The 23,800-nt window shown below is 36.0% G+C and overlaps 1 protein-coding gene across 1 annotated transcript in view; it reads right to left on the reverse strand.

Moving 5' to 3' along the window:
• Positions 1-23,800, reverse strand: part of OTOGL (otogelin like) — an 88,134-nt gene that overhangs the window by 31,015 nt on the left and 33,319 nt on the right. The window contains exons 25-32 of the mRNA XM_056482054.1: positions 23,110-23,248; positions 11,170-11,328; positions 10,580-10,708; positions 8,794-8,913; positions 6,494-6,610; positions 3,545-3,701; positions 2,983-3,009; positions 1,372-1,539 (exon numbers count right to left, since the gene is read on the reverse strand). Of these exons, the coding sequence (XP_056338029.1) occupies positions 1,372-1,539; positions 2,983-3,009; positions 3,545-3,701; positions 6,494-6,610; positions 8,794-8,913; positions 10,580-10,708; positions 11,170-11,328; positions 23,110-23,248 (1,016 nt within the window). The remainder of the gene's footprint in view (positions 1-1,371; positions 1,540-2,982; positions 3,010-3,544; positions 3,702-6,493; positions 6,611-8,793; positions 8,914-10,579; positions 10,709-11,169; positions 11,329-23,109; positions 23,249-23,800) is intronic.

A 23,800-nucleotide genomic window follows, 5' to 3' on the forward strand; every position in this document is an offset into this window, starting at 1 on the left:
TCGTATGATCATACAATCCAGAATCACCAGGAAACTTAGCAGTTTGACCAAAACTGCATTTAGCCTACTGCTACTAACCTTCAAAAATTATTCCTAAGCACTCTCAGACTGGCACTTGCATATTTTGAGAGATTTTCTCAAGTTTGTACAAATGTCTGACAGTTTAGCAGTGCCAAAATTTCACTAGTAATTAATATCATACTGTAAGAACTTTGAGGTCAGGCTCTTTTTATATTCAGTCATATCCAAAAATACAGCAAGAAAATCTATGGCCAAATAAAAGACTTGACCTCTATTTGCTCTACCCATGCCACAAACCAAAAGTGAAAAAATTCTCTGAAAATGTAAGAATTTATAAGAGGACTGACTGCATTCTTGATTTCCAACTTGAATACAATCTTGAAGTTCTTTAATCTAAAGGAATACTATCTCATCCCTCATTTCCATATGAAAGTCATCTGTGTACTGCACATATATAATGAATTATTTACTTCCACTTTACATGGGGATTTGACAAGACAGAATTAACTCTTCTGTTGTATGCATTTTTCATTTCAAAATCACATATAAAAAACTAATTTTCCTATGGCAATAAATAATTCAAATGTTTGTAAACATAGTTTGAATTTTTTTCGGTGGATAAAGCCCTTCTTTAAGTTGATTTTTGAAGGTTTGTGATTTTTTCAACAAATTAAATTATTTGAGAAAATTATTTGTTGATTTAGTTGGCACAATTTTCACATGTGAAGAAAGAAAAATAGATACAGAAGGAAAAATATTTAAACATTTACAACATTTAAACATGTTTATTTTTGTTGTAGAGTTTGTGTAAGTCTCTTATAAGTAAAACATAGAGCTTAGGATTAGCTGTTCCCTAAGAAACTACCTTCTACATTGCACAGAGATGCTGCTTATTAACAATGCAAAAACACGTTGATCATTCTGAGTTGCACATTTTCTAGGTCAGGAAAAGCAACAAATAAGGTGGAAACATAAAGTAGAACCAATTTTACTGGAGACAAAAATATCCTGCATTGACCTTCAGTGTTGATATTTGTTAAATACTTGTGTAAAATTCACCAGCTTCCAGTTATACTAACTAATTGGATTTTTCACAGAGTTATTCTATTGACTTGTATTTTGCAATATTTCTAAAACAATATTTTAAAAGTCAAATTTAAAACTGGAAGTGAGGCTTTCTAATATTAAAAAAATAAAATTTAAATCCCTCCTCCAATTTGAAATTGGCCACTTATTCCAACAACTAAAAATATCTAGACTACTTCATGACATTTAGAAGATGCAGCAAAAATCATTCATATAGTTTGAGATATATATCTCACCATTAGCAAAACTGCTGAGAACACTTACATAAATCTTTATCCTTGAAAAGACCTGGAGTTATCATGAAACTGAAAATTACGTTTCCATGTGCTCCAGTTCTAGGCAGGGGAAATATCCTTCTGCTGGATACATTAGCCCCTATAATTGTGTCATTCACTCCAAAACTTGCCAAAATATAGGGTCCTTCACCAAGACCTAAGGGAAGAAAAATCATATAGAAAAATTTCATTGCATAATATACAAAACTTAAGTCTTAATGTTCCACTTGGTTCCACTTGGTAGTGGAAACATTCATAACTCTATCCTTGACTTTAACCCTGGCAGGCAGCTAGAGCACCACACACCTGGCCACTCACCCCACACCTCACAAAAGAATAAGTGAGGAAGAACTGAAAAGAACTCATGTGTGGAGATAAAGGCAGTTAAACCATGCTTTGGTTTGAGTCTTGTTTTTAGAGAAATAAGGAAAAAGAAAAGGAAACCAAAGAAAACAATTACAAGAAAAGTGATGAAAAAGCCAAAATTCTTCACCATCATCTGACCAACATCTAGATGAACCCTAAGCAATGCAGTCCCAGAAAGCTTTCCCTCAAATTTCTGTTGCTGAACTAAACATCATGTGTTCTGCAACATCCTTTTTGTCAGCTGGGGTCAGCTGTCCCAGCTCTGTCCCCTTTAACCTCCTGTGCAGCCCCAGCTTGCTTGCTGGTGGATCAGCATGGGAACTGGGAAAGGCCTTGATCTGTGTAAGCAGTAGCTAAAACACCACTGTCATCACAGATACAAAATACATTATTAAATTCACTCTAACTATACAAAGAGAATAAGCCAAAACCAGTACTCCTTCCTACTTTTTCATAGAATCATAGAATAATTCAGGTCAGAAAAGACCTTTAAGACCACTGTCATGTCACCACTAAAGCCATGTTCTCAAACCTTTTTGAGTAAGACAAAACTCCCTATTACAAAGTAATTGTGGGAAGTCAGCTATACTGAGCAAGATCTATATGCTGCTACTATAGTAGGCCAGACCGAAGGAAAAAAAAAAATCATTTCTATAATGATCCTCATTATAGGATGCACGTCATCCTAGTCAACAAAAAGATACATTAACAGTCAGATTTGTATCTTTGCAGCTTGTCAAGTTTCCCTTTTCAATATCTATTGCTCCCTATAAAGCATGTGCACTCTACCCAAATATTAGAGGGAATAACACAGGAATTCATTCTGTTAAATGAATACCACTCTCATCCTAAGGTACTGCTCTTTTTCCAGTACAGTATTGTGAGACTTGTGCATAAAATCCCATAGCCTATCAACGTCCAAATACTGTAGGTTCCAGCTCTGATATTTACAGTACAAACACAAAGAAGTGTCCTTCCAGAGCATCTCCCTGACTGCTATCTTGTGTTGTAGGATGATGGACCAATCCATCATCCAAAATCCAACCAATCCACACTGAACATTATGAAGTTATTAATGGAGGCATTAGGAATTACTAGGATCATTCAACACAGCTGGGCCACTAACCTTCACTCATTAAAAATAAAAGCAATGTTAAAACTACATACATCAAGTCAAAGAAAAAGCCCATAAATTAAACATGTTTTAAAAAGGAGAATATCAAATAGTACATACCTTGGTTGTAATGTTCACAGTCATAAGCTAAAAGAAAAAGAAAACAAGCATACTATCATTGTTATTATTATTACTATTATTATTACTATTATTAGTATTATTATTACAAAGTAACAAAATAATCCATTCATATCTGCATTCTTAAAATGCAAAGCTCACTTTCAGTCCCACATGTTTCATGTCCCACAAGATATTTCAGTCAGTGATTTTATTTTCTTAGACTTTTGTTCAGTGACAGCAGACCTGAAGCATAATTATTCTACAGCTCAGAGCCCTTCATGAAAAGAACATACTAGGTCTCTTTTCAGTCCTAGACAGAAAACTAGACATTCACCAGTGCCTTTCCTACACTAACACACTGCACTAACACACCCTGAGCACAGCCAGCCCTTTTCAGCATGACCTTGGATTTGTGTGCATAAGGATGACACAGCTAACACAGAGACAGTTTGGGAGATGTGAACTTTGTTTACTATCCACCTGCTTCTGTCATATTTGAATAATTGGGCATAAAAAGTCAGAGATGCCTGTGAGATGAGCTCTGGCCAGTCCAGGTACATACCACAGAGCAAAGGAGATCGCCAGTGAATCGCTGCTCCTTGCTGGCAGCACTTGTGGGCATAAGCTGCAATACTGGTACACAAACAGTCGCAGTCCCCACCAAGATTGCAGTTGCATGTATCTGTGTGACAATTTTTGATAAAAGAAGTCACATCAATCTGGGGTGAGAAAGAAGAAAAATTGGTGACTTAATTGCATGAACTATATAAATTCCAGTTGCAGCAGGACTTCTTCTGGACTGACTGAAAGAATTAAACACAAAAATAAAGTATTTTCCAAAGTTTGGGCATATTCCTACAAAAAATGTACACTTCAAATGATGAGCTTATACCTAAGCTAAAGGTCAAAAGAAAAATTCAATCAGTGATTACTAATATGCTTGTCCTCACACTTGCTGCTCATTGATTTTAAAGAATTATTGAAACTGGAAATTCTGCTTTTACAAGACAAATACTGCCACCTGTAGTCATCCTGTCAGTTTTGCATGAACAACAAAATCAGAACTTTAATACCAAGTTATTAAAGTAATAATTTGTAGAGGGGGGTTTTCCCAGGAGAAGAAAGCTTAAGACCACTGGTGACCTTGTGCAGAAAAAAAAAGTATTTCTGCACTTATCAAGATTTTAATATAATTTGCCCACAAAAGTTCATTAGATCAGAAATCCATGTTCTCTAAAATCCTATCACAATATTCTGTGGTTTTACATGATACACTATTTCTTGAGTTTAAATCTTCTTCTTTTTTTTTTTTTTTTTTCAATTTTGAGCAACATTTCCAAAACAGTGTTCTTACTCAACACATGGAATGTGAAGCAATGCTTCTCTTCAGTTTAGTCTCTGGTCTAGCTCAGTTGTAAAGCACTGAAATGGCACACGCCAGATTACAGAAATACCACCACAGTAACAAAGCAGTACTTATCTAACATGAAGACAGCTTCTCAGCTGGCAGTTGCTGAAGCTGGCAGGGACTGGATGAAGGGCAGAGAGATGTTATTGTGCTTTCATTCTTTTTCTTGTTTTGAAAACAGGGATACCACTGGGGACATGGGGGACACGTGGGGGGCCATGAGAAGTAGCTCTATTGAAAGTGGCAGTAGTAACTCTGTAGAAATCACCAAACAGCAAACTGGCTCCAAAAATCTCAACCTGTCTCTCATGCCTGCAGAACAGCATCTCTCCATGGGTCAGCAATGTCCTCCTGCTCTTGTGATAAACTGGGAGCCTTGGGCCAAAGTTCCTGCAGAGTTCAAGAATTATGAGGAAGACTCTTTTATCTCCAAGTGTTCAGATTCCTCAGACCCTCTTGAATTCAGTGCTTATCTGGGCAATTGCAATCCATCAATTGCTGCCAGCCAGAGATGCAAGATTTTGTCTCCCTATAAACTGGTATTGTAGCCTGAGTCCAACTGCAAGGCCACCTGTCCCACAGACAGGAGCTTGCCTGCATGCACTGCAGGATCTTCCACCCCCATAGCAGGAGCAACAAAAAGCACATTTGAAACCCCCATCTATGTTTTCTATTCTTTGCATGCCCCCAGTGTCAGTCCCTGCTCGGGCTTTTTTCTTGGCACCCTGTTCCCCACTCAGCAGTCAGCTGCACATGCCCTTGATAGGAGGTCATTTTACATTGCTTTTGAAGGAGCTGTACTTTCACATGCTGATTAATAGGTTCTAAAAACACATGAAAGATGTTTGCTTTACAGACTCTCCTATGCAAGATAGATACATAGGTGTGGAAATACTTGACTACTAATTAAATTAAGTGTTTTGCACCTGGCATAGATTTTTTAACATAATTATGCTAAATTTTTGGCATAATATTTACAAATCCTAATCACAATATGGATAAGATAGAGAAAATGAATGCTCAAGAGAAAAGATCTTTCTAATTTGTTATATAATACAGTTTCTTAAAAACTCTCAAAAGTTCCATTTTTATTTATTATTTGCCACTTTGAAAATACACTCATCACTATGTTCTCAGGCACATGCTCAAAAAATTCTTTACATAGTAACTAAAGTCAACACTAATAAATCTCTAGGATTAAGCTACTGAAACGTCCTCCACAGGCAAATTCCTAACCATGTTGATATTCAGCTTAGTCCTGAAAGTCAGTAGGTTCAGCTGAGACAGCTAATGATGTAATTTAATATTAATAATCATGAATAAATTAAGAGACAGATTAAATGTTGTAGTGGTTCTTGCTTGCTCAGGTGTAAAGAAGCCTCCCAATACCATTGGGAGGCTAAAATTAGAAACAGGGAAAAATGTATAAAACATGTCTTGCTTTATGATATGATAATGGGTGGATTGAAACTGAATAAAAGATTATCACACAAAATAGTGTTGTCCCCATCTCGTCTAGACTGAACTGAAGGACAGTCTGGTAACTCAAGTCCCAGGCTCAGTCACGTATTGGGAAAACAAGGATACAAAACCTCAGAGTTTTGATAAAATCAGATGATAAGCTTCCAAACAATTAAAAATACCAATAGCCCTGAAGCTAAAATCTTGCTCTCTCATATTTCTTTCTGTATAGAGCAGGAACTTATTTCTTTCTATATAGAGGAGTTAACAAAATAAAAACATTTGAGCTAAGCTGTAGGTGCATTACACATACACTTATTTTAGAATCCCTCAATTTATACAAGTTTACAGTTTATAAATCTTAGCTACCTATATAGATAAAAGGTATAAATAAGACCTAAAGAGACTAGAACCCTGATTATTTAGTCGACTAACTCACAACTTTGTTACCACTTTTATGTTTAGATTCCAGTCTTGAAAGGAACAAGGAGCTCTGCACAAACATAGCCCACCCACACAGAGATATTTGCAGGGCTTTACTATGTTTCCTCACATTCAGACTGAGGGTACTGGCAAGAAGAAATTAATTACTGGAAATTTATTATTTTCATGACAGCAATCTTGGATATTTAATAAACTTACCACATTGCGACAAGGTGCAAAAAGATCACTGTATAAAATTGAGCATTCCTTTTTGGCATAAGGGAACTTGCTCTGATGTACTTCACACGGTCTCAGTGTTTCATTTGGGGTCTTGCACTTGAAAACAAGCAAAAAACCCAGAAATATTTAATAGGTAGGTGTGTTTATCACAGACTCAAGTACACTGTAGTATCATATAATTCAATACTTGCATAATCGGAAAATAAAAAATTGAAATGCTATCTTCTTCATCTTCTTTCCTTGATTTGTTTTTATAGTTGAAAACATTTGCACAAAAAAAGAATCTTTTTGTTTTGTTCTAAAGCACTAAAATGTTCCTGCTGTCTCTGCTCAGTGCATAAAGACAAAATGTTTTCTTTGTGACACATTATAATCATTACCAGAGCAACCAACTGTAACATCACAAACAAATACGTGGTCCAAATCCATCCTGGGTGGTTTTCACTGACTTTAAATGGAGTCATACTACAGATGGCTTTAGCCCTGTAAGTTCAAATAAAGAAGCAGTGGTAGGAAGGGAGCAACTCATTAAAATAATAGAGTCAAAGATCATCATGATAACTCAAAAATGCACGAGGTACAAGTACATTACTTATAGGATCTCTTCAAAAAGAAAAAAATAAGAACAGAAAAATATAGGAAAGTGACACTTAGCTCAAAGAACACGAGTTCATCTGAAACCATGCTGTCTTGGTGCAGCAGGGAAGGTGTGTGTAATGCACCAGGAAGGTGTGACAATGAATGCATGGGGATCAGCTTTAGCTGCAGTGCAGTCACCCACCTATGCTGCTCTTCTGTGCAGGTGCTCAGACACTGCTGTGAGGATATGTGCTGCCAGTCCTAGGAAGGAGAAGCTCTGGAAGCATCTCATGCTTCACAGTAGTAATACAAGCATGTTTCCCCGTAGCAGAGATGGGTTCTTGGTCTCCAGCTATCAAATACTCCTTCACAGTCTTTAGATTTTTCAGAAATGATGATCAGGATACATCTCTACAAAAGCCAAAGGCCCTTTCAAAAAAAGGCCTCAAGGCCTGCTGCAGAGGCAGATGAAGTGTCAAGTCTGTCTGAGCACAGCCAACCAGCAAAACCAAGGCTGAATTTAGATGCTAAGTGCTCTGGCAGACATAGACATCAGGAGATTGCATGAGATTTGACAGATATGTATCTCCACCAAAAAGTAAGGTGCAAGTCTGAGATGCATAAGTAAAAGCTACAACATCTCACAAGCCAATGTGCTATGCAAACACTATACACCTTTCTAAGAGACCCATTGGATGAATAAATTGAAAAAGAAAAATTCACGAACTTCATACAAACTCATTTGTTTATGCACAACCTTCTAGATGAGCAGTATAACTCTAAACATTTTCCTTGCTTGCTTAAGAAATTTAAACATTTTATGTAGAATAGAATATATCCAAAGGGAGATATTGAGGCAGAGAAGCCTCAAAATCTTTATTCCAAAGCATTCTTCTATGAGGTGAGAGATATTTAGCCAATTACCTGCTGTGTCAAGGAGAAAACAGTTTAAAAACTGGTCCTGACAGACATCCAAAAGGAGTGCGTTACAAATAATGATTTTTCAGTAGGTTCACAAGGCTATAAAACTTTACATCTTCTCGGCACAAATGAATGAAATACCTATTCTCCTATGTTATAAACAAGAGTTGCAGTCATCCACTCCCTACAGCATCCTCCTACCTTCACCTCAGAAACCAAGGTTCCATACTGGGTGGTGCCTGTTGCTGTCCTGAGCCTTTTTTGCCCATCCCTTCAACTGCCTCTGCTTTGTCAGTTTACTCTGCTTACAAAGTGCCACTAAAATAAATTTTCATTTTATTTTCATTGTTCAGAAAGAAACTCTTCCAGGGCTCTTTTTTCCAGCATTCGGATTCTGTTTACTTCCAGTATCCTGATGCCTCCAACTCCAGAGAAATTACAATTCTTTTTAAAATTGGGATGAATCAAATATACCAGAAGCAGTGTACTTAACTTTGTAGAACACTGAAATTCAGACAGCTATAATTGTCTTACACAGGGGAAAACATATCCTTCCCTAAAGAGATTGTCAGTTTAATTTAAATTCAATATCTGTTTGCTATGACATAAGAAATTATTAGCACATTTCACACCTACAGACACAAAAATTAAAATGCCCTCTTATATAGTGACCATAACTTTAGAAAAATACCAGTACATCGTGTGCTTACAATGTGCACATTTACAAATTAAAATTATAATCTTTTTTTCTCTACATTTTTGTTGGACATGGGACTTACCTGTCCTAATACCCAGCTGTCTCCAAACACCTGTGCATTTCTCACCTCCATGTTGTTTGATGTAGTCAGATCATTTGAAGTATATTTGTCAAAATTTCCACACAAGCCTGCCAGTTTACCCTGAAAGAGAAAAAAATATTTTTCATAAATTCAGTCAATAATTGGCAAAAATGACACACAAGGAATATAAAAATTTGTAAGTGAATGTAAATCTGATTTATCCTTTCAAAATATCTGACACTCTACTATGCCTGCAGTTCCATATTGCAAATATCTTTTAACAGAAATCAGTGGTTTTCTTCTTATTTTCCAGAACTACTTCTTACTGCCTGCCCATGAAAATGGACTGAAATCTAGTAGTATATTTTTCTGAAAGTTCAGTAGTGATTCCAGTCCAAAAGTCAAAAGTTCAGGTGAATTACCACGTGTTTGTGAAGTCTGACTAGCTGTTGTCATTAAAACTTGCTGTCTCTAATTTTAGTTCACAATAGCTAGAACATTTGTAATAGCAATTATAAAAGAGACAGCTACAACTTTCTTTTCTTGGGTATATGCTGCTGATGGGGAAAATGTATACATGCACACATATGTAAATATATTGGAAAATAGGCATTCCTGCACAACAACAAAAAGTAGAGTTGGATTTTTAGGATGTTGTGGCTCACACTAATGAATTATTTTCTCTTAAGGTCTGCTGCAGACATCTTACTGAACTAGAGCCTCTGGAAGAAACAGTCATTGGAAACAGAAAGAGCTGCAAGTATTTTTGTTCTTAAATGCAACCTGTAGAAGTCAGCTCCCTGCTAGCTCACCCAAAAACAGGATAATTTTTTCTTCTCTATGTGAATTGATGACTGATAAATGAACTTGTAGGTGAATTAAGTATTTTACAGCTATTTGAACAGAAGACTATAATAATTTTGCTTTAAAAACACATTAGATGGTCATTATAGCTTTGACTTACACTTAAAAAAATCTGTTACTGTATTCTAGACTAGAATGCTTTCTTCTATTTCGTTGAATGAGGCCCATCTTAATACATGTGTTCATGCTTGAAACAAAGAGAAATGTAATTCTGAATCGCACTGATATGGTTACTCTGCCAGCACCCAAAGACTGAGTTGCAGAGACACCAAGGTAGATAATGATATAGAAATGGAAAAGAGAAGAACAACTGGCAAAAAAGGAGCCTTGAATTCTTCATTTCATCATGGCTGAATCCTGTCACAATATATCCATTAGATTTAAATGTAAGTTTTTGTCCAGATCTTTTTCTGTAATTTTGCCTTTTTAAGTTAAATTTAAATTAAATTTCAATTAAATGTGACTCCATATGTTCATCCCAGAAACCTCAGCCAGGTTGCAGTTCCACCATCAGTCTAATGGAATCTGTACTGCAAACTTGACATCTTCCATGTCACTGGGCATGGAAGCTTCTTTTCTGTTGGATTTAGCCAATGAAAACATGCAGTGAACTGGGTAATTCAAAAACTACCCCTCCTTTCCAGCCCCCAAAGTATGTTTGAGTCAGAGCTGAATCACTGCATATCTCCAAGGCTGCATTGTATCAAGCAACAGAGTAAGCATACATGTGGAAACCACTCGTTCTCCTCAGAAGTCACATCTCTTCTTACCTGGGAAATGAGAGCAGCTGAACACCACAATAAACAGGTATATCACTGGGAAAGCTACTCTTGAAGAAAAGACTGTCACCATTATTTGATAAAAGGTCACATTAGCAATAAAGAGAATCTATAAAAAATCTCAGGTTTATATTTCAGCTCACCTTCCATTGAGGTCCAACTTTAATATGCATCATTGTCTTCTTATCCCAGAGAATAGTAATGCCCTGTTCTGGAAAGTGTATCACAGTGTAATATCCAGCCTTCCAGAGCTGATAGTTAGATTTGTTTTCCTGTGCCCCTAGGGTCTTCTGACACAAATGAATATTTATTAAGATCTACTAAAGTAATGCTACCAAGATATATAGCCAGATAACAGCAAAGTGTATATTAAAGAATAATTTAGCATATAGCTGAATTAATAATATCAGTAGAACTGTTGCTCAATACTTTGATATTTTGTCTTTTCAGTCATTCAAGTTTACTTCATACTTTGGTTTCTCTCTCAAAACCAACTGGAAAGAAACTCCTAAATGCCAATACGTTTCAACACCTTGAGTATTTTGGGCAATATTCTTTGTATAACAAATAGAACTTGAAAAAAAAACAATGGGAAAAAAAATGGGTGTCTTGGGACCTGCTGCTTTATCCAGGCCTAAACACTTGTACTATATTAACTCACACTGAGAGATTCTTTCCAAAGACATGCTCCTTTAGAGCTGTAAATTTGCAGTGCTTATCTTAAAGGGCAAACCAAAAAAGAAAGAAAATAACTAACCTGCTTCTCAGAAGGTTCACTAAAATAAATCTCAGTGTCTCCAACAGTGATGAAAATATTCTTTGAGCAAACAATATCATTGTCAAAGCACTTTTTGTTCTGAGCAATTATAGATATATTTGAATTATCTGTGCTCTGCAACATTAAGAAGAAATCATTTTACTTATATATTCAATTGCATTTCTCTCCTGCAGATTTATTCTATGCTTATCATCAGAAAAAAAAAAATTGGATACTTTACAATTTACACACATTTGAAATTAAATTTAAGCAAGTTACCAAATCAGGAAATGCATTTTTAAATTCAAAGCTGAACCTACAAACTTTGAAGTTAAACACAAAAAGCCATTATTTTCAGCTGTGACTCCTCTTGCTGAAGACTTCACAAACTCAGAGGATCAGTCTACCACTAAAATAAGGATCTGCTTTTAAAACATGCTTATACTTGGAATCCAATATTTATGGCACAGTTGGTTGTCGAAATTGAGAGATGCTATAAAAAGAGCTTTATTTTTAAACCAAGGTACATGAGATCAAGCTGTTTTCATATTTTTAAAACCAAGAAACCTACCATCTGTCGATAGTAATAGAACAGTTTCTGTGCCACCACACATCAAAATACATAAAACCATGAGTCATATTCAATGTTATTGTAGGGGGTAAAGGTTTCTACCAGTATTTTTTTTGTAAGGTGGGGTTATTTTAACATTTAGAAGATTTCAATACTTTGTTATCCTGATTTACTGGTGTCTTAGTATTTTAAACTCAAATGTACTGCCTTTCCAATCCCACACCTTTTTTGCTCTACAGCCCATTCATTAACTTTGCATTCTTGGCACAGAACATCACCTTTGCACCTTGCCTCAACAGGTCTGTTTATTCACTTAGAGTTTCCGTGGTTCTTCTGTATCCTGAGGGAAACACACATGCACCTTGTAATTTCCCATGCTAAGATTTTTACTCAAAAAAAGGAGATCTGTCTTTTCAGAGTTGTTAACACTATTACAAACAAAAACAAAGTTGAGTTATTCCTATTATTTCCTATTTTAATTTGCTTTCCTGTTCAATTCTGTACCTTGCAAATCAACAAGCAGCCATAACTACAGAAATACGTTGAGAAACTTTATAACATTAATGTAAGCCAATAACACTGTTTTTGAATCTGGTTCAGTTTTTGATCAACTTCAGTCCTGCAGTCATAAGAAACCTGAGACAAACATGAAATAAAAATTTTGGAAGTGGCAAGTAGCACCCACTGACTAATCTAGTCTTCTATGGGACACTTGGGTAGTGCTGGGAACAAAAAGGTTCTCTTCTTGCTCCTGCCCTCTTTTGAACATAAACTCTGAGACTGTGATTAGATGAAACTAATTGCAGGTGCTATTGGGCATGGTGTGCAAGGTGGAAATGGTGGCTCTCAGCATCTCCCCAGTCCTGGGAACTACTTTTGGGTCTCAGCAATGCTTTTGAAGAGCTCTACTTGGCCACAACAGAAGGCATCCCTCACCTTGTTTTCTGCCCACAACATCTCTTCCAAGAGCTTCACTCCCTCCTGTGACCAATGTACCACTGCCTTGGTCAGTGTACCCCCAAAAGTTGCTGGCTACTTACTTGCCTGTCTCACATTTGTACCCCTATTCATTCTGTACTCATCAGAATTCAAGAATTTAAAAAAAAGAAACAAACAAAAAAAACTACCTCAGTAACTTTTCCTCATCAGTGAGAAATACTGCAAGCAGAAAACATAAGTGCTATAGGAAGCAGTTTGTGTATTTTTTCTTAAGAAAATCATAGTGACCAAACTCTTTAAAGAACACTTCCAATCTAAAATCAAAAACAAGCCCAAACCCAGATGATAGAAAGCACAGAGGTATTTTTTTGCCACACAGAGGAGGTGCCACCATTTTGCTACCCTCAGTGTAGCATGGCCCACGAGCCAGAGGATGCTGCTACCTGGCATAGAAAATACGCTTGTGAATGCGATGACCACAAGTTGTGGGAGACTGCCTGCAAGCTCTGTGTTACCCTAATGCCAGGGCTTAGGAAACAGATGGTATTTGTCAGCAGTTAGCTTGGAAGGCAACAGTTACTGTGGATAAAGTTATTCACTAACTGCTTAGTGGCAAGGGGTGTAGGAAATCAGATCTCCATGTTTTAGCAAGGGAACTCAGTTTAAAAGTATCAAAAGCTTCAAGGTAAAGCAAAGTTCATCTATTCAATTTTGTTGGAAAGTTGTTTTAGGTTGCACTCAAAATAAAATTGGTCACTACCTTATTGGGAGATACACTATGTTTTAATTAAACCAGGCCTGCTGCTGGAGTGAGTACAACAATTATTCCCCTCCAAGTCAGATAACTGCCCAGAGCATTTTTTGATTTATTGGATGTGATGTGGCAAATGAAAAAGTAGACAATCTCATTAGTTTGGTAGATAGGACACAAGCTGACACATTCTATGCTGGCCAACTGAAAAGTGAGAAAGGGAGTTATCTCCCCACCACGTCTCAGTGCAGAGAAGAACTTTGCTTGCAGTCTCTGGGTCTATTTGGTGCCTAGGACACTGTGGGCTTATTTCATTGCACAGTTCATTCCTCTTCAGTTTAGTCTCAGCAAAAAGGGACAGTCTGAGTTAATAGGGAAGCAATGTCTTCCCTGTAAGAAAAGAAATGAAGAGCTTGATTTTAAATAAGGATAGTTAAATCAGGCTAATCATCCCACAGTAAAAATACACCTTTTTTGGCAATGAAGACAAGTCCTTGAGGCAGCAGCGGGCAGCTATATTAGCTATGCTAATTGAAGCTGCTGCCTGTGCCTTCTGACAGTCCAGGCCAATCCCTTCAGCTGAACAGCATCAACATACTCAAGTCAGAAAGTTTTGTGTATGGTTGGGATTCGAGCCAAGGGCACAAACTGAGTTATATTTCAAGTTAACTCTGCAGTACAGAGAAGCCTGGAGCCAGGAAGTGTTTTGCTGACCAAAGCCAGAACAGGGAGTCCTGAAGACATGTGAAGTACTTCCTTACTTGTAGGACTGCATGATGGTGTTAAATTACTAGAAATGATGTAGGATGGATATGCAGAGACACTGTGGTAATAGTTCAGTAGAGTTATGAGTAAACCAGACATTTAAGAAAAAAGGGCTTCGCATTAAATCCTGAATCTTCTGCGCTTTCTCTTTTTCTAATTAAATCTTAGACCTAAACCAAATCATAAAAATACTGTTATGGATTACATGTCTCTTATGGCTCTAAGCTTTCAAAAAATAAGTTGCTTTACATACATCCTCTGGCCATTCTCTCCACATAGCTCAATAGACACCTTTCTAAGCCCTACAGTAAAATTCAAACTTGAATGACAGTTTCTATCACAGTCTTCAAATTATCTTGTAGCTGCTGCACACGCAGTGTCTTCTTTCAGTAAAGAAGAAATAAAGTGCAATTGAAATTTAGCACTTAACTATTACCAATGCAAAAGAAAAGGCTATTCAGATAAAGTGGGGATCATCTTCTGATGTTTACAAAAGACAGGGAGGTCTCAGGCAAATCTCAAGAGTTCTGAGGGAATGTGATGGTATAAATGATAATGATCAAGTTCCATCTCTCTAATCTGCACTAAATCCACACAAATATGAAAACAGGCTTTCTTTGCTACCACGAGAAAAAATGTCTGAGTAGACAGTAGGAGCAGGTCTAATGAATAATAAGGTGGGGTTTGTTTTTTTTTTTTTTGGTTGGTTTTTTTCTGCACAGCCTCTCTCCAAGGCAGAGTCACTCTTTACCTTTTTAGGTAAAATGCACCCAGTAGGGGATGTACTACAGTTCATCATGTGAAACCTACTTACGCTGACAGAAACTAGAAATAAAATGGTTTTCCCACTGCAAGAGTATCTTCCCACGTAAATTACCATATCCAGCCTGTTCCAACTTAATATCAGTTTCTTTGTGATAACATGGAGTTGCCAAGCAACAGAAAAGACAGAGTCACAGCTCTGGGCAGTCAGTCAAAAGCTCATTGTCAGTCCCCCTTCTCAGGACATTCTTTTTCTAGACTTTGCTGCACTTTTTTTCCATATTTCTTCCTAGGCAAAAAAGCAAAGCACTGCTTCCCTTTTTCTGGTTTGGTGCTGGTTTTGGGTTTTTTTTAGCAGTGCTTAGGAATGCTAGAGTTTATTTTTGTTCAAAACTTTCTATTTCAATATCCTGTTAGAAATTTTCTGTCCCTTTTAACCAATAACAATGCTGTGTAGTGTGCTTACATCGTCAAAATGCAGCCTGGGAAAAGACAATTTATTGGCTGTATTCATTTCTTTGAAAGTTTTATTAAAATCTCTCTTACTGTTCAGTGTAAAGAATCATTCTTTTCCATTCTCAATACCCTGATTTACCCATTACTTTTGGTTTATTTCCTACAACATTGCAAACTAGGGTGCCCATAAAGGCATATAAGGCAGTGGGAGTGGGACAGAGAGAGATTACACCTATCTTCCTTTTGCTTTAATGATGTTTTAGATGTTTTCATATTCCACCACAAAAAGCTCTAAAAATACTGGGGGAAAAAAAATGCAATAGTTTAAAAAGTAGAATTTGCTCTCTCCTTCCTACATATTTTCAGAGAGATTCCTTAGCTCTGTTCAGATCCAGTATTTCAGGAGATTTTGTGGGAAGTCAGAATTAGCTGGGTTGTGGTTTATTGGCTCTGAGTTTCTTCTGAAGGAATGTAACATTTGAAACTGTTAATTCTAGTGAGCTCAGTGTAGGAGAAGTAAAACATCTTGGCCCAGATTTAGTGGGCATTTGGGCATAAATATATAAGTTATTTTGGAGAGCAGACAAATGCCTTAGCATCTCATTTGTTCTTGCTCTATAGTCTCCTGTGTCATTTTACTATGGACTTGACCTCCAGATAATCAGTGAAAATACATTAATTACACAAAAGTCATTTTAATTTACACTAAGAAGCATCTCTTACTGAAAGGCTTCCTTTGTTTCAGTGTTGCACAGTCCACGTAACTTTATTTGATCCCTGCTTTTGCATCCTGTACTAATTTCTATCAGCAAATGTTCTTCCACACAGCTATTAGAACAATGAAGCAATATTGCTTGGAGTCAACAGATGGCACTGAAACACACTGTCTCAGTTTGGGAAGAAATCCACATGAAAGTTGGGAAAAAATATTATGGGAAACATAGTGGGTGATCCTCTTGTATGAGAGAGAAAAGGAGAGGAAAGGAATAGTAATAGCACTTTTTTTTCCCACCAGTGTTATGTATTTTTATACAACTATTGAAAAAAATAATCAAAAAAACCATTTAGGAACTAAAAACCTGAGAGATAAATTGCTAATGCAAATGCACATTTATTTTCCTTTCCTTCACATCTTTTACATGGCTGCAGATTACTTTCACTCAAAATATGGCAAAGAAGCTTGCAGTACACTCGTAAGAACAAGATATTTCTAGCTTTGAATCATAGTTGAGTAGAAATGGAGGAGGGCAACATGACTTAGTAAATTCACTGATAATAATTCAAGAAGAGTGAGATTATTCCAGCTACTGACTTATTCTCAAACAACTTCCAGCTGTTTGCTAATGCCTCCATGATAACTCCTTCCTATTTCCTTAACAGTGACTTCTGAAAAGGATGCATCTCAGGCAAAATAAACTCTCCAAAACTCAAAAAAATATGTATGAAAATTACGTCTATGTATGTGTATATATATATATATACAAGCAACAGAAAAAACATATCATGATATAATTTTTTTTATACATAGGGGGTTTTTTTAGCAGATTTTCCTGCAATGCAGATCTTTGGGTGTTCTGAAGGTTTGCCAACAATAAATTCCAAATTTTATTTTTTTTTTAAATCTAATAATAAAAATACAGGACAGTAAATATTTTACTTTATCTCTCTAAAACAGAACCTCGTTTAACTCAATGTTTCTTAATTTTAAAAACACTAGAGAGAGATCACTAAAAAAGTTTTGATTTTCTATTTTTTTGTATTTTAAGAGAACTATATTAAATAGCTTGAGAAAAAAAAATTAAAGCAGATTTACTTTTGTTTCATTTACTTATTTTACCTGCTTGTGTACCAGATTTAGCTTTTGCATAGGTCATATTACTGCAATCCCTTTCTAATTAAAAATGAGACCTTCTGAAGACTGAAGACTTGGGAACATCTGAATATTTGTTTTCAACTGACACATTTTGTAATATGAATTATTCTGAATTGCAAATCAGCAGTTGGTAGTGTTAGTTTTTATATCTAAGCATGTATTTATATGTATTTATATGAGACCTGTTAGTGTTGTTTTATTAATAAGTGCATAATAAATGTTAATACTTTATTGTTGGTTGTAACGAGAAAGTGCAATAGGAAAATAAAGGACAAGAGCTCCAGCAAATGACTGCAGAAGCTAGACAGCTGAAACTTGCCTAAAGCTTTTATGTTTTGCAATGTAAAAAATTAAAGGTGTGTTCATTTACACTGCTGAAGTTTAGTTTTTATATATTCAGAGAAAGAAATAAAAAACCAAAACTCATATCCTGACCTAAATCAGAGTAAATTTAATTCACAGTTCTCATAATTCACCAACACCTGGAGTCCGAGACCATAAACTAAGCAGCACCTGCAGGTGACTGGCCCGAGCAGCCCACCCCTACAAACACAGAGAAGGGCTGGTGTTACTGCTGCACACACAGCTCTGAAACAGCAGCACATCATGCTGGGTTTTGCTCATCTTTTACTGTATCATCACCAGCTGCACCCACTAGAAGCCCTCAAACTCAGCCATTCTTACAATGAACTGCCTTTTCAGGCAATGTAAGAGAAAAACACTCTGGAGTCAGTATAGCCAAAGGGCTTTTGGATGATGAGCATCAACCCGAAATCAGAAATACGAGGCAAAAGGTCACTGAATACCAAAGTCCTCAGAAAGGGAATCCAGCTTCTGAATCACACTATGCACACACCACCTCCAAACTGCCATTCTCATGGTAAGAAACTTTTTCCCCAAGCCTTTCCTGGAAGCCCTCCATGCTAATCTGCACAAATTGAAAGAAATCTTTCCTTTGTTGGAGAATAACAGTGATTCATTCACTGCATAATTTAATGGTCTGGAGAATCAGGTGGTGGAGGCAGAAAGGCATGTAGAGGTAATTGAGTCTGAAATCATTGATCTGAAGAAAATGGAACCAGAGCACAAATCCATTGCCAGCGGTAATCAGATCTTCTGCTCACAGAAGAAATAGAACAAATAGAAAAACAGGTACAGCTGAAGACAGGATGGAAAGGGATGTCTCCCAGAGGGAGCTTACAATTGACCCTTACAGGACTTCCAGAGACCCAGAAAAAGAGAGAGCATCCAGAAAGGTTTCCTCTGAAATCATGGGACTGATGAAAAGCAAACTGTTGGTATTCTTTGCAACTAGAGCAGGGCAAACTATTCACCATAAATAGTTTTTCACTGAAATGTAGTCTCTTTCTTTTTTGGACATAAATTTTCACACAACATATCATTATTTCTACATGGTTACTGCTGCTATAAATTATTTGACAAGTGGTTTAGGTGGAAATATTTTGGTACATCATTTACTCATGAAACTACATGCTGGAATGTGGCTTGAGGATTATATATGTTAATCAAAAATTTAAAGACACTCTGATTGAAACCCCATGTACAGTTTTATTCTCTGAAGAAATAAAAATTACTTTTAGAGTCTGGAGTACAATTCTAAACATTTTTAATTTTAAATTCAACATTATTTATTTTCGCATTAAAATCTCCAGAATCTGTTAAAAGAAACTATTTCTCTTAACTATGAATAGTCAGCTTGACAATGTTGATTAACTATGAACCTGCAGTTTTAATCCTCTAAAGGGTGACTGACAGCAAGAAGAATGTATTTACTTTACAAGTAGGCTATGAGAGAGACCATGCCAAATACTTAATTCTACAGATTTGCCAATTTCATGGACCTACAGTATGGCAACATGGCACAAATGATGTTGAGAAAGAGCTGTAAAAAAAATTACAGATATTCAATAAGGGGGAATAGGATAAATTCTACTTTTGACTCCTCAGATGTGTCAAACAAGTAATTGAAAAATTTTTGCTTTCTGTGTGATTGCTCCAGCTTATGCTCAGTCATCATCTAAAAATTTACCACTCAAATATATCAGCAAATAATGGCTAAAAGATTATCAGTGCCTCTGTATAAAGCACTCCAATAGAAGTATAATTTTCTCAGAGCTTTGAACTTGCTTCAAGTTACAAAAGAAGGGGAATGCAAGAAAAACGTTCCCAGGCTGTATTACCCAAAGCAGTGCAGTATCTAGCTCAGCCACAGGAGAATCATTTGGACAACTATAGTGGTGGTTCCTGAGATGATGCATGTTTTAAGTGAATTTAACGAATGGGCTCCTATGTAATTTCTGCTGACCCAAAAGAGTTGGGTCTGCCCTTCTAATTGGCATACTGGTTTGATTATTTGATCAAATTACTGAAAATGGTGGTTACCTTCAGTTGCTTTCAATCCTCCAACTTTGGATTTAAAAGAGTTTTCATGATTGCATAAAAAAGCTTAAGAAGGTGACTTTAAAACTCTCAAATCCCCAATGGTGGGTGAAAAGAAGTTATAATATTTTTACCACATACTTTGAATTTAAGACTAATATATTAAATAGGAAGATGAGGCCTTAGTTATGCCAACCTTCATTTTTAAGGATATAGGAACAAACCAATCAATCCCCTTCTGTGCTTTAGGACCTTCTTGACAACCTAAAGTTAGTGGAAACCTAAGGTTAGTGAAAACACTTCAGTGGGGGGTTTTGGGGTGTGTTTTAAAAGGCAGATGAGCATTGCAATAGAGTTCCCTCTCATATGAGAATATTCTGATGGGTAGTTTATCCCTCTGAAATCCTGCTTAAAATCTGCCCCAAAGCAGAGAAAATATTTTTTCTGAGAAATGCTACTAATAATTTTTTGGGGATTATTTTTTTCTTATAAAAATTCTCTTCTGTTTCACAGAAGAGAACATATCTAAGGGGCTCCAAGTAGACTGACCCTACCAGCCTTAATAAAAATGCTGAGCTGCAGGACTGAAAACCAAAAGGCCAACACTTTTCATGGAAAGACATCAATTTTACCATAACAGCAGAAATCTACAAAGCAGGTAAGTGGAAGAAACAGACTGTAACTGGTAAAAAGTTTGCCAGAAAAATAACCCCATTTTTGGAGGAAAGAATGTAGCATCATCAAAGATAGTAAAATAAGACAACAAGCAAGAAAACGGAAGAAAATAGATATTTAAATATTTTCAAGTAAGAAACTCTTTGACTAAATTTATCATTCACATTTAGATTAGTAAAATGAAGTGTTTACGTGATCTACACTGATAAATGAGTTGCTCTGCTAAGATCTTATTTTTTAACCTTGAAATAACTGATATTTTAAAAGGTTAAAAATAAATATTGATGTCTTCTCTGTGAATGTCATTTATCTATACAGGAACTTCCTAAAAGTCAAATTATCATTTCATGAGATCTTACTGCCTTAATATTCTTAATTGCTGATCTAAATATTTTCTGACATTTTCTGCTCAATGGACAAATTTGTTGAACTATTTATAAAGGGCTTTTTCATGCACTTACACTCACCTTAAACAAAAAGGCCTGACAGGAGACACTGATGTTGAAAACAAGTAAGTTTCATAATTGGCTGAAAGCTTATACTTGATGTTTCTCTCAGAAGAGCACAAGGGCTCCTTATTAAAAAGATAATAAAGGTAAGGATGAGTTCTTTGTTTGGTACAATGGAATATGATGACAAATTAAAGAGTTGTTCAAACAGATCAGGTTTAGGAAGGCCAACAGCCAAATCAAACAGTGAGGGCTAGTAACATAGATGGGAACAGCACATTATCATGCCTCTGGGGATGATGGATTCAGATTATAATTCTTGCACTTAGTTTTATATCTGGGAAGAGCTCATATGCCAACAAACTGATTGTAGCTATAACTTCCCTTATTGCCCTACTACAACACCTCTAGGGTACTTCTGTTAGTAGAAACAAAGCAGTCCAATGCTTACAGGAGAAAGATTAAAGGATAAAAGATAAAAGATTTAAGAGAAAGGACAAACTTATTACAGTTTTTTATATACAATACTACAACCAGTGTAGCTGCTTCAGTTTCAGTAGTCTGATGAGCGTTTCACATTATACATAAAAATCAGCCTTGCAACAGCACTAGCAGTATTTGGTTATCCTACCATCTTCCATTCCTCTGATTCCAGGGTTGCACATCACATAGTTCATCAGTTCTGTATTTTAGTTCCCTCAAAACTCTGGGGCATCTGCCACATAATCCCATCCTTTGTTTCTTTTTCTTTTTTTTTTTTTTTTTTTTCCCTTAAAAATTCTCTAAACATTTCCCAGTCAAAAATCAGCCCACAGATACATCTTCAAGATTATGCAGTGCCTAATATGTACTAAGAGTCCTTTAATATAGGTCATGACAGCTTTTCCTGAAGAAAGAAAAATTGTGAACAAATTAGGCTGTACTTTTCCACAATAGCTGAGTTTGGGGAAAAAAATAAGTTTGAAAAGCTGAAAAAAGTCTGATAAGCCTGAAAAGCAGATCTGTGTAGGCAACATTTTCATTATTTGTGTCATGTTCACCTGAAGAGCAGCCCATTGGCAGTATGCCATATGCCTTAATTATCTGGCTGCCAACTTTATTCTCGGATGCCAAATGTTCCCAATGGTTTGATTCCAGATAGGTTCCTTCTTACACAGTAGAGTGACAGGTGATACTTGATTGTAAATGCCAAACATTCCAGTATCATACTGAAGTTTGAAAAAGGAGCATAGATTTGTCATACAAACCTCTCCAAATGAATGGCACAAGAATTAAGAAATGACAACCTAGCTTTTCACATCATCATACAGGCAAGATGACTTTACAGGTAAAGTAACTCCTAATTTTCCATCTTAAAGTGAGAAGCCTTGTACAAAGGTTAAAATATCTCTAAGAGTAACACCTCTTTTATCATATATGATACATGCCAGGAATTTGCTATGAGGTATTATTATCTTTTTCAAATCTCTCTTTCTTCCTTTTAAAAGCACACAAAAATCTGGAACCAATGTATGTTATTTCACAGCTGTGAATACTCTACTAAAGCATACTTGAAATAAACTATTTGCAGTAGTCTTTGTTGAGAAACTATGCTTTATTCTTAAGATTAGACAGTCAGGAAAATGAGTATTTTTCTAAACATATTACTGTAACTGAGAACACGGAGACAATCTTAAAATAGCAACAATTGTAATAAACAATAGTGGTTTTAGTAATAGACTACATTTTTAAATGTCAGTAATGGTATTTTTAAACAAAAAGCTAACTAGTACTCTAAATATGTGCTATGAAGAACATTAGCATATAGCTGCCAGACTATCTCAATGAATGATTTCAGTGTTGAATTATGAAATCATTGTGTTTGATATTATTACACACATACAATTCAGATCTGATGTTCAAGAAGAATTCCAAGCAGCCTGAGCTCATCACTAATCCTAGGCCAAGCAAGGTTTATAGATAATTATTAAATAAATCTATGGATTACACCTAGTTCTAACAGTTTCTATAGTGTAATTCTTTGCTCATTGTGACAAAAGCATGGTTAAGGTAGAATAGAAAACATTGGTTTTTCTTTTTCTCTAAACCATAGAGATACGCAAGAACACACCCACATACCATTTTCAGAGAGATGAGCACAAAATGTCATGTGCAGGTTCTTCTTTCACATCTGTTCTACAACTGTTCACTTAAGGTTTGTTTCTATAGATCAACTCCTGAAGTTCAAAATACTTGTTTTCTCATGGACAGAATAAAACATAACAAATCCTCTTACCTTTAGCAGGTAAGTTTGGCAGTCACTGACATAATCATACTCCAGTCCATCAAAGGTGTAATAATGCCTGTCTCCATAAATGGTGCACACAGCAGGGCAGGGGTAACTGGTGCAGTTGAAGACGCCTCTCCGACAAACACTGCAAGGAAAAACAAAAATTAGTATTTCCTCTAATGGCAGTCATTTGCTGTATATTTTTAAGAAAATGCTTTCTTGTGTTTTTTATTTCAAATCATACAGAAATCCATTAATGGAATAAAATTCTCAGACCTTGAAACAGAGAGCTACACTGTGAATTGCTTCTGAAGATACTAGCAATGCCATGGCAAGAAAGTGTTGAATATTTTGCCATTAGCCCATATGTACAATAAAAATGCAATAAAAATAAATGCAAAATCTCAAACTTTGCAGGGTTTATGCAAATATTTCCATCACTTCCTCCAGTATACATAAGGCACAATGCCACAACATGCTCATTCCTAAGACATCATTTTTCTAAATTTTGATAAAAGTTTGCAAATTTTCAAAGAAAAATACCTACAGCTGCTACCTGCAAAATTTCTGGGTATCAGACAAATATGGAATGAGTTTAAGAAATCTATGCTGATATTTTGCAAGATTACCTTTCCTTCAGCTACATTCAGTAGCTTACATAAATTTGTATGAAAGTAGTTCTCTTTTACTTGTGTAA

This window comes from Oenanthe melanoleuca, chromosome 1A, assembly GCF_029582105.1.
Source record: "Oenanthe melanoleuca isolate GR-GAL-2019-014 chromosome 1A, OMel1.0, whole genome shotgun sequence".
NCBI lineage: Eukaryota > Metazoa > Chordata > Aves > Passeriformes > Muscicapidae > Oenanthe > Oenanthe melanoleuca.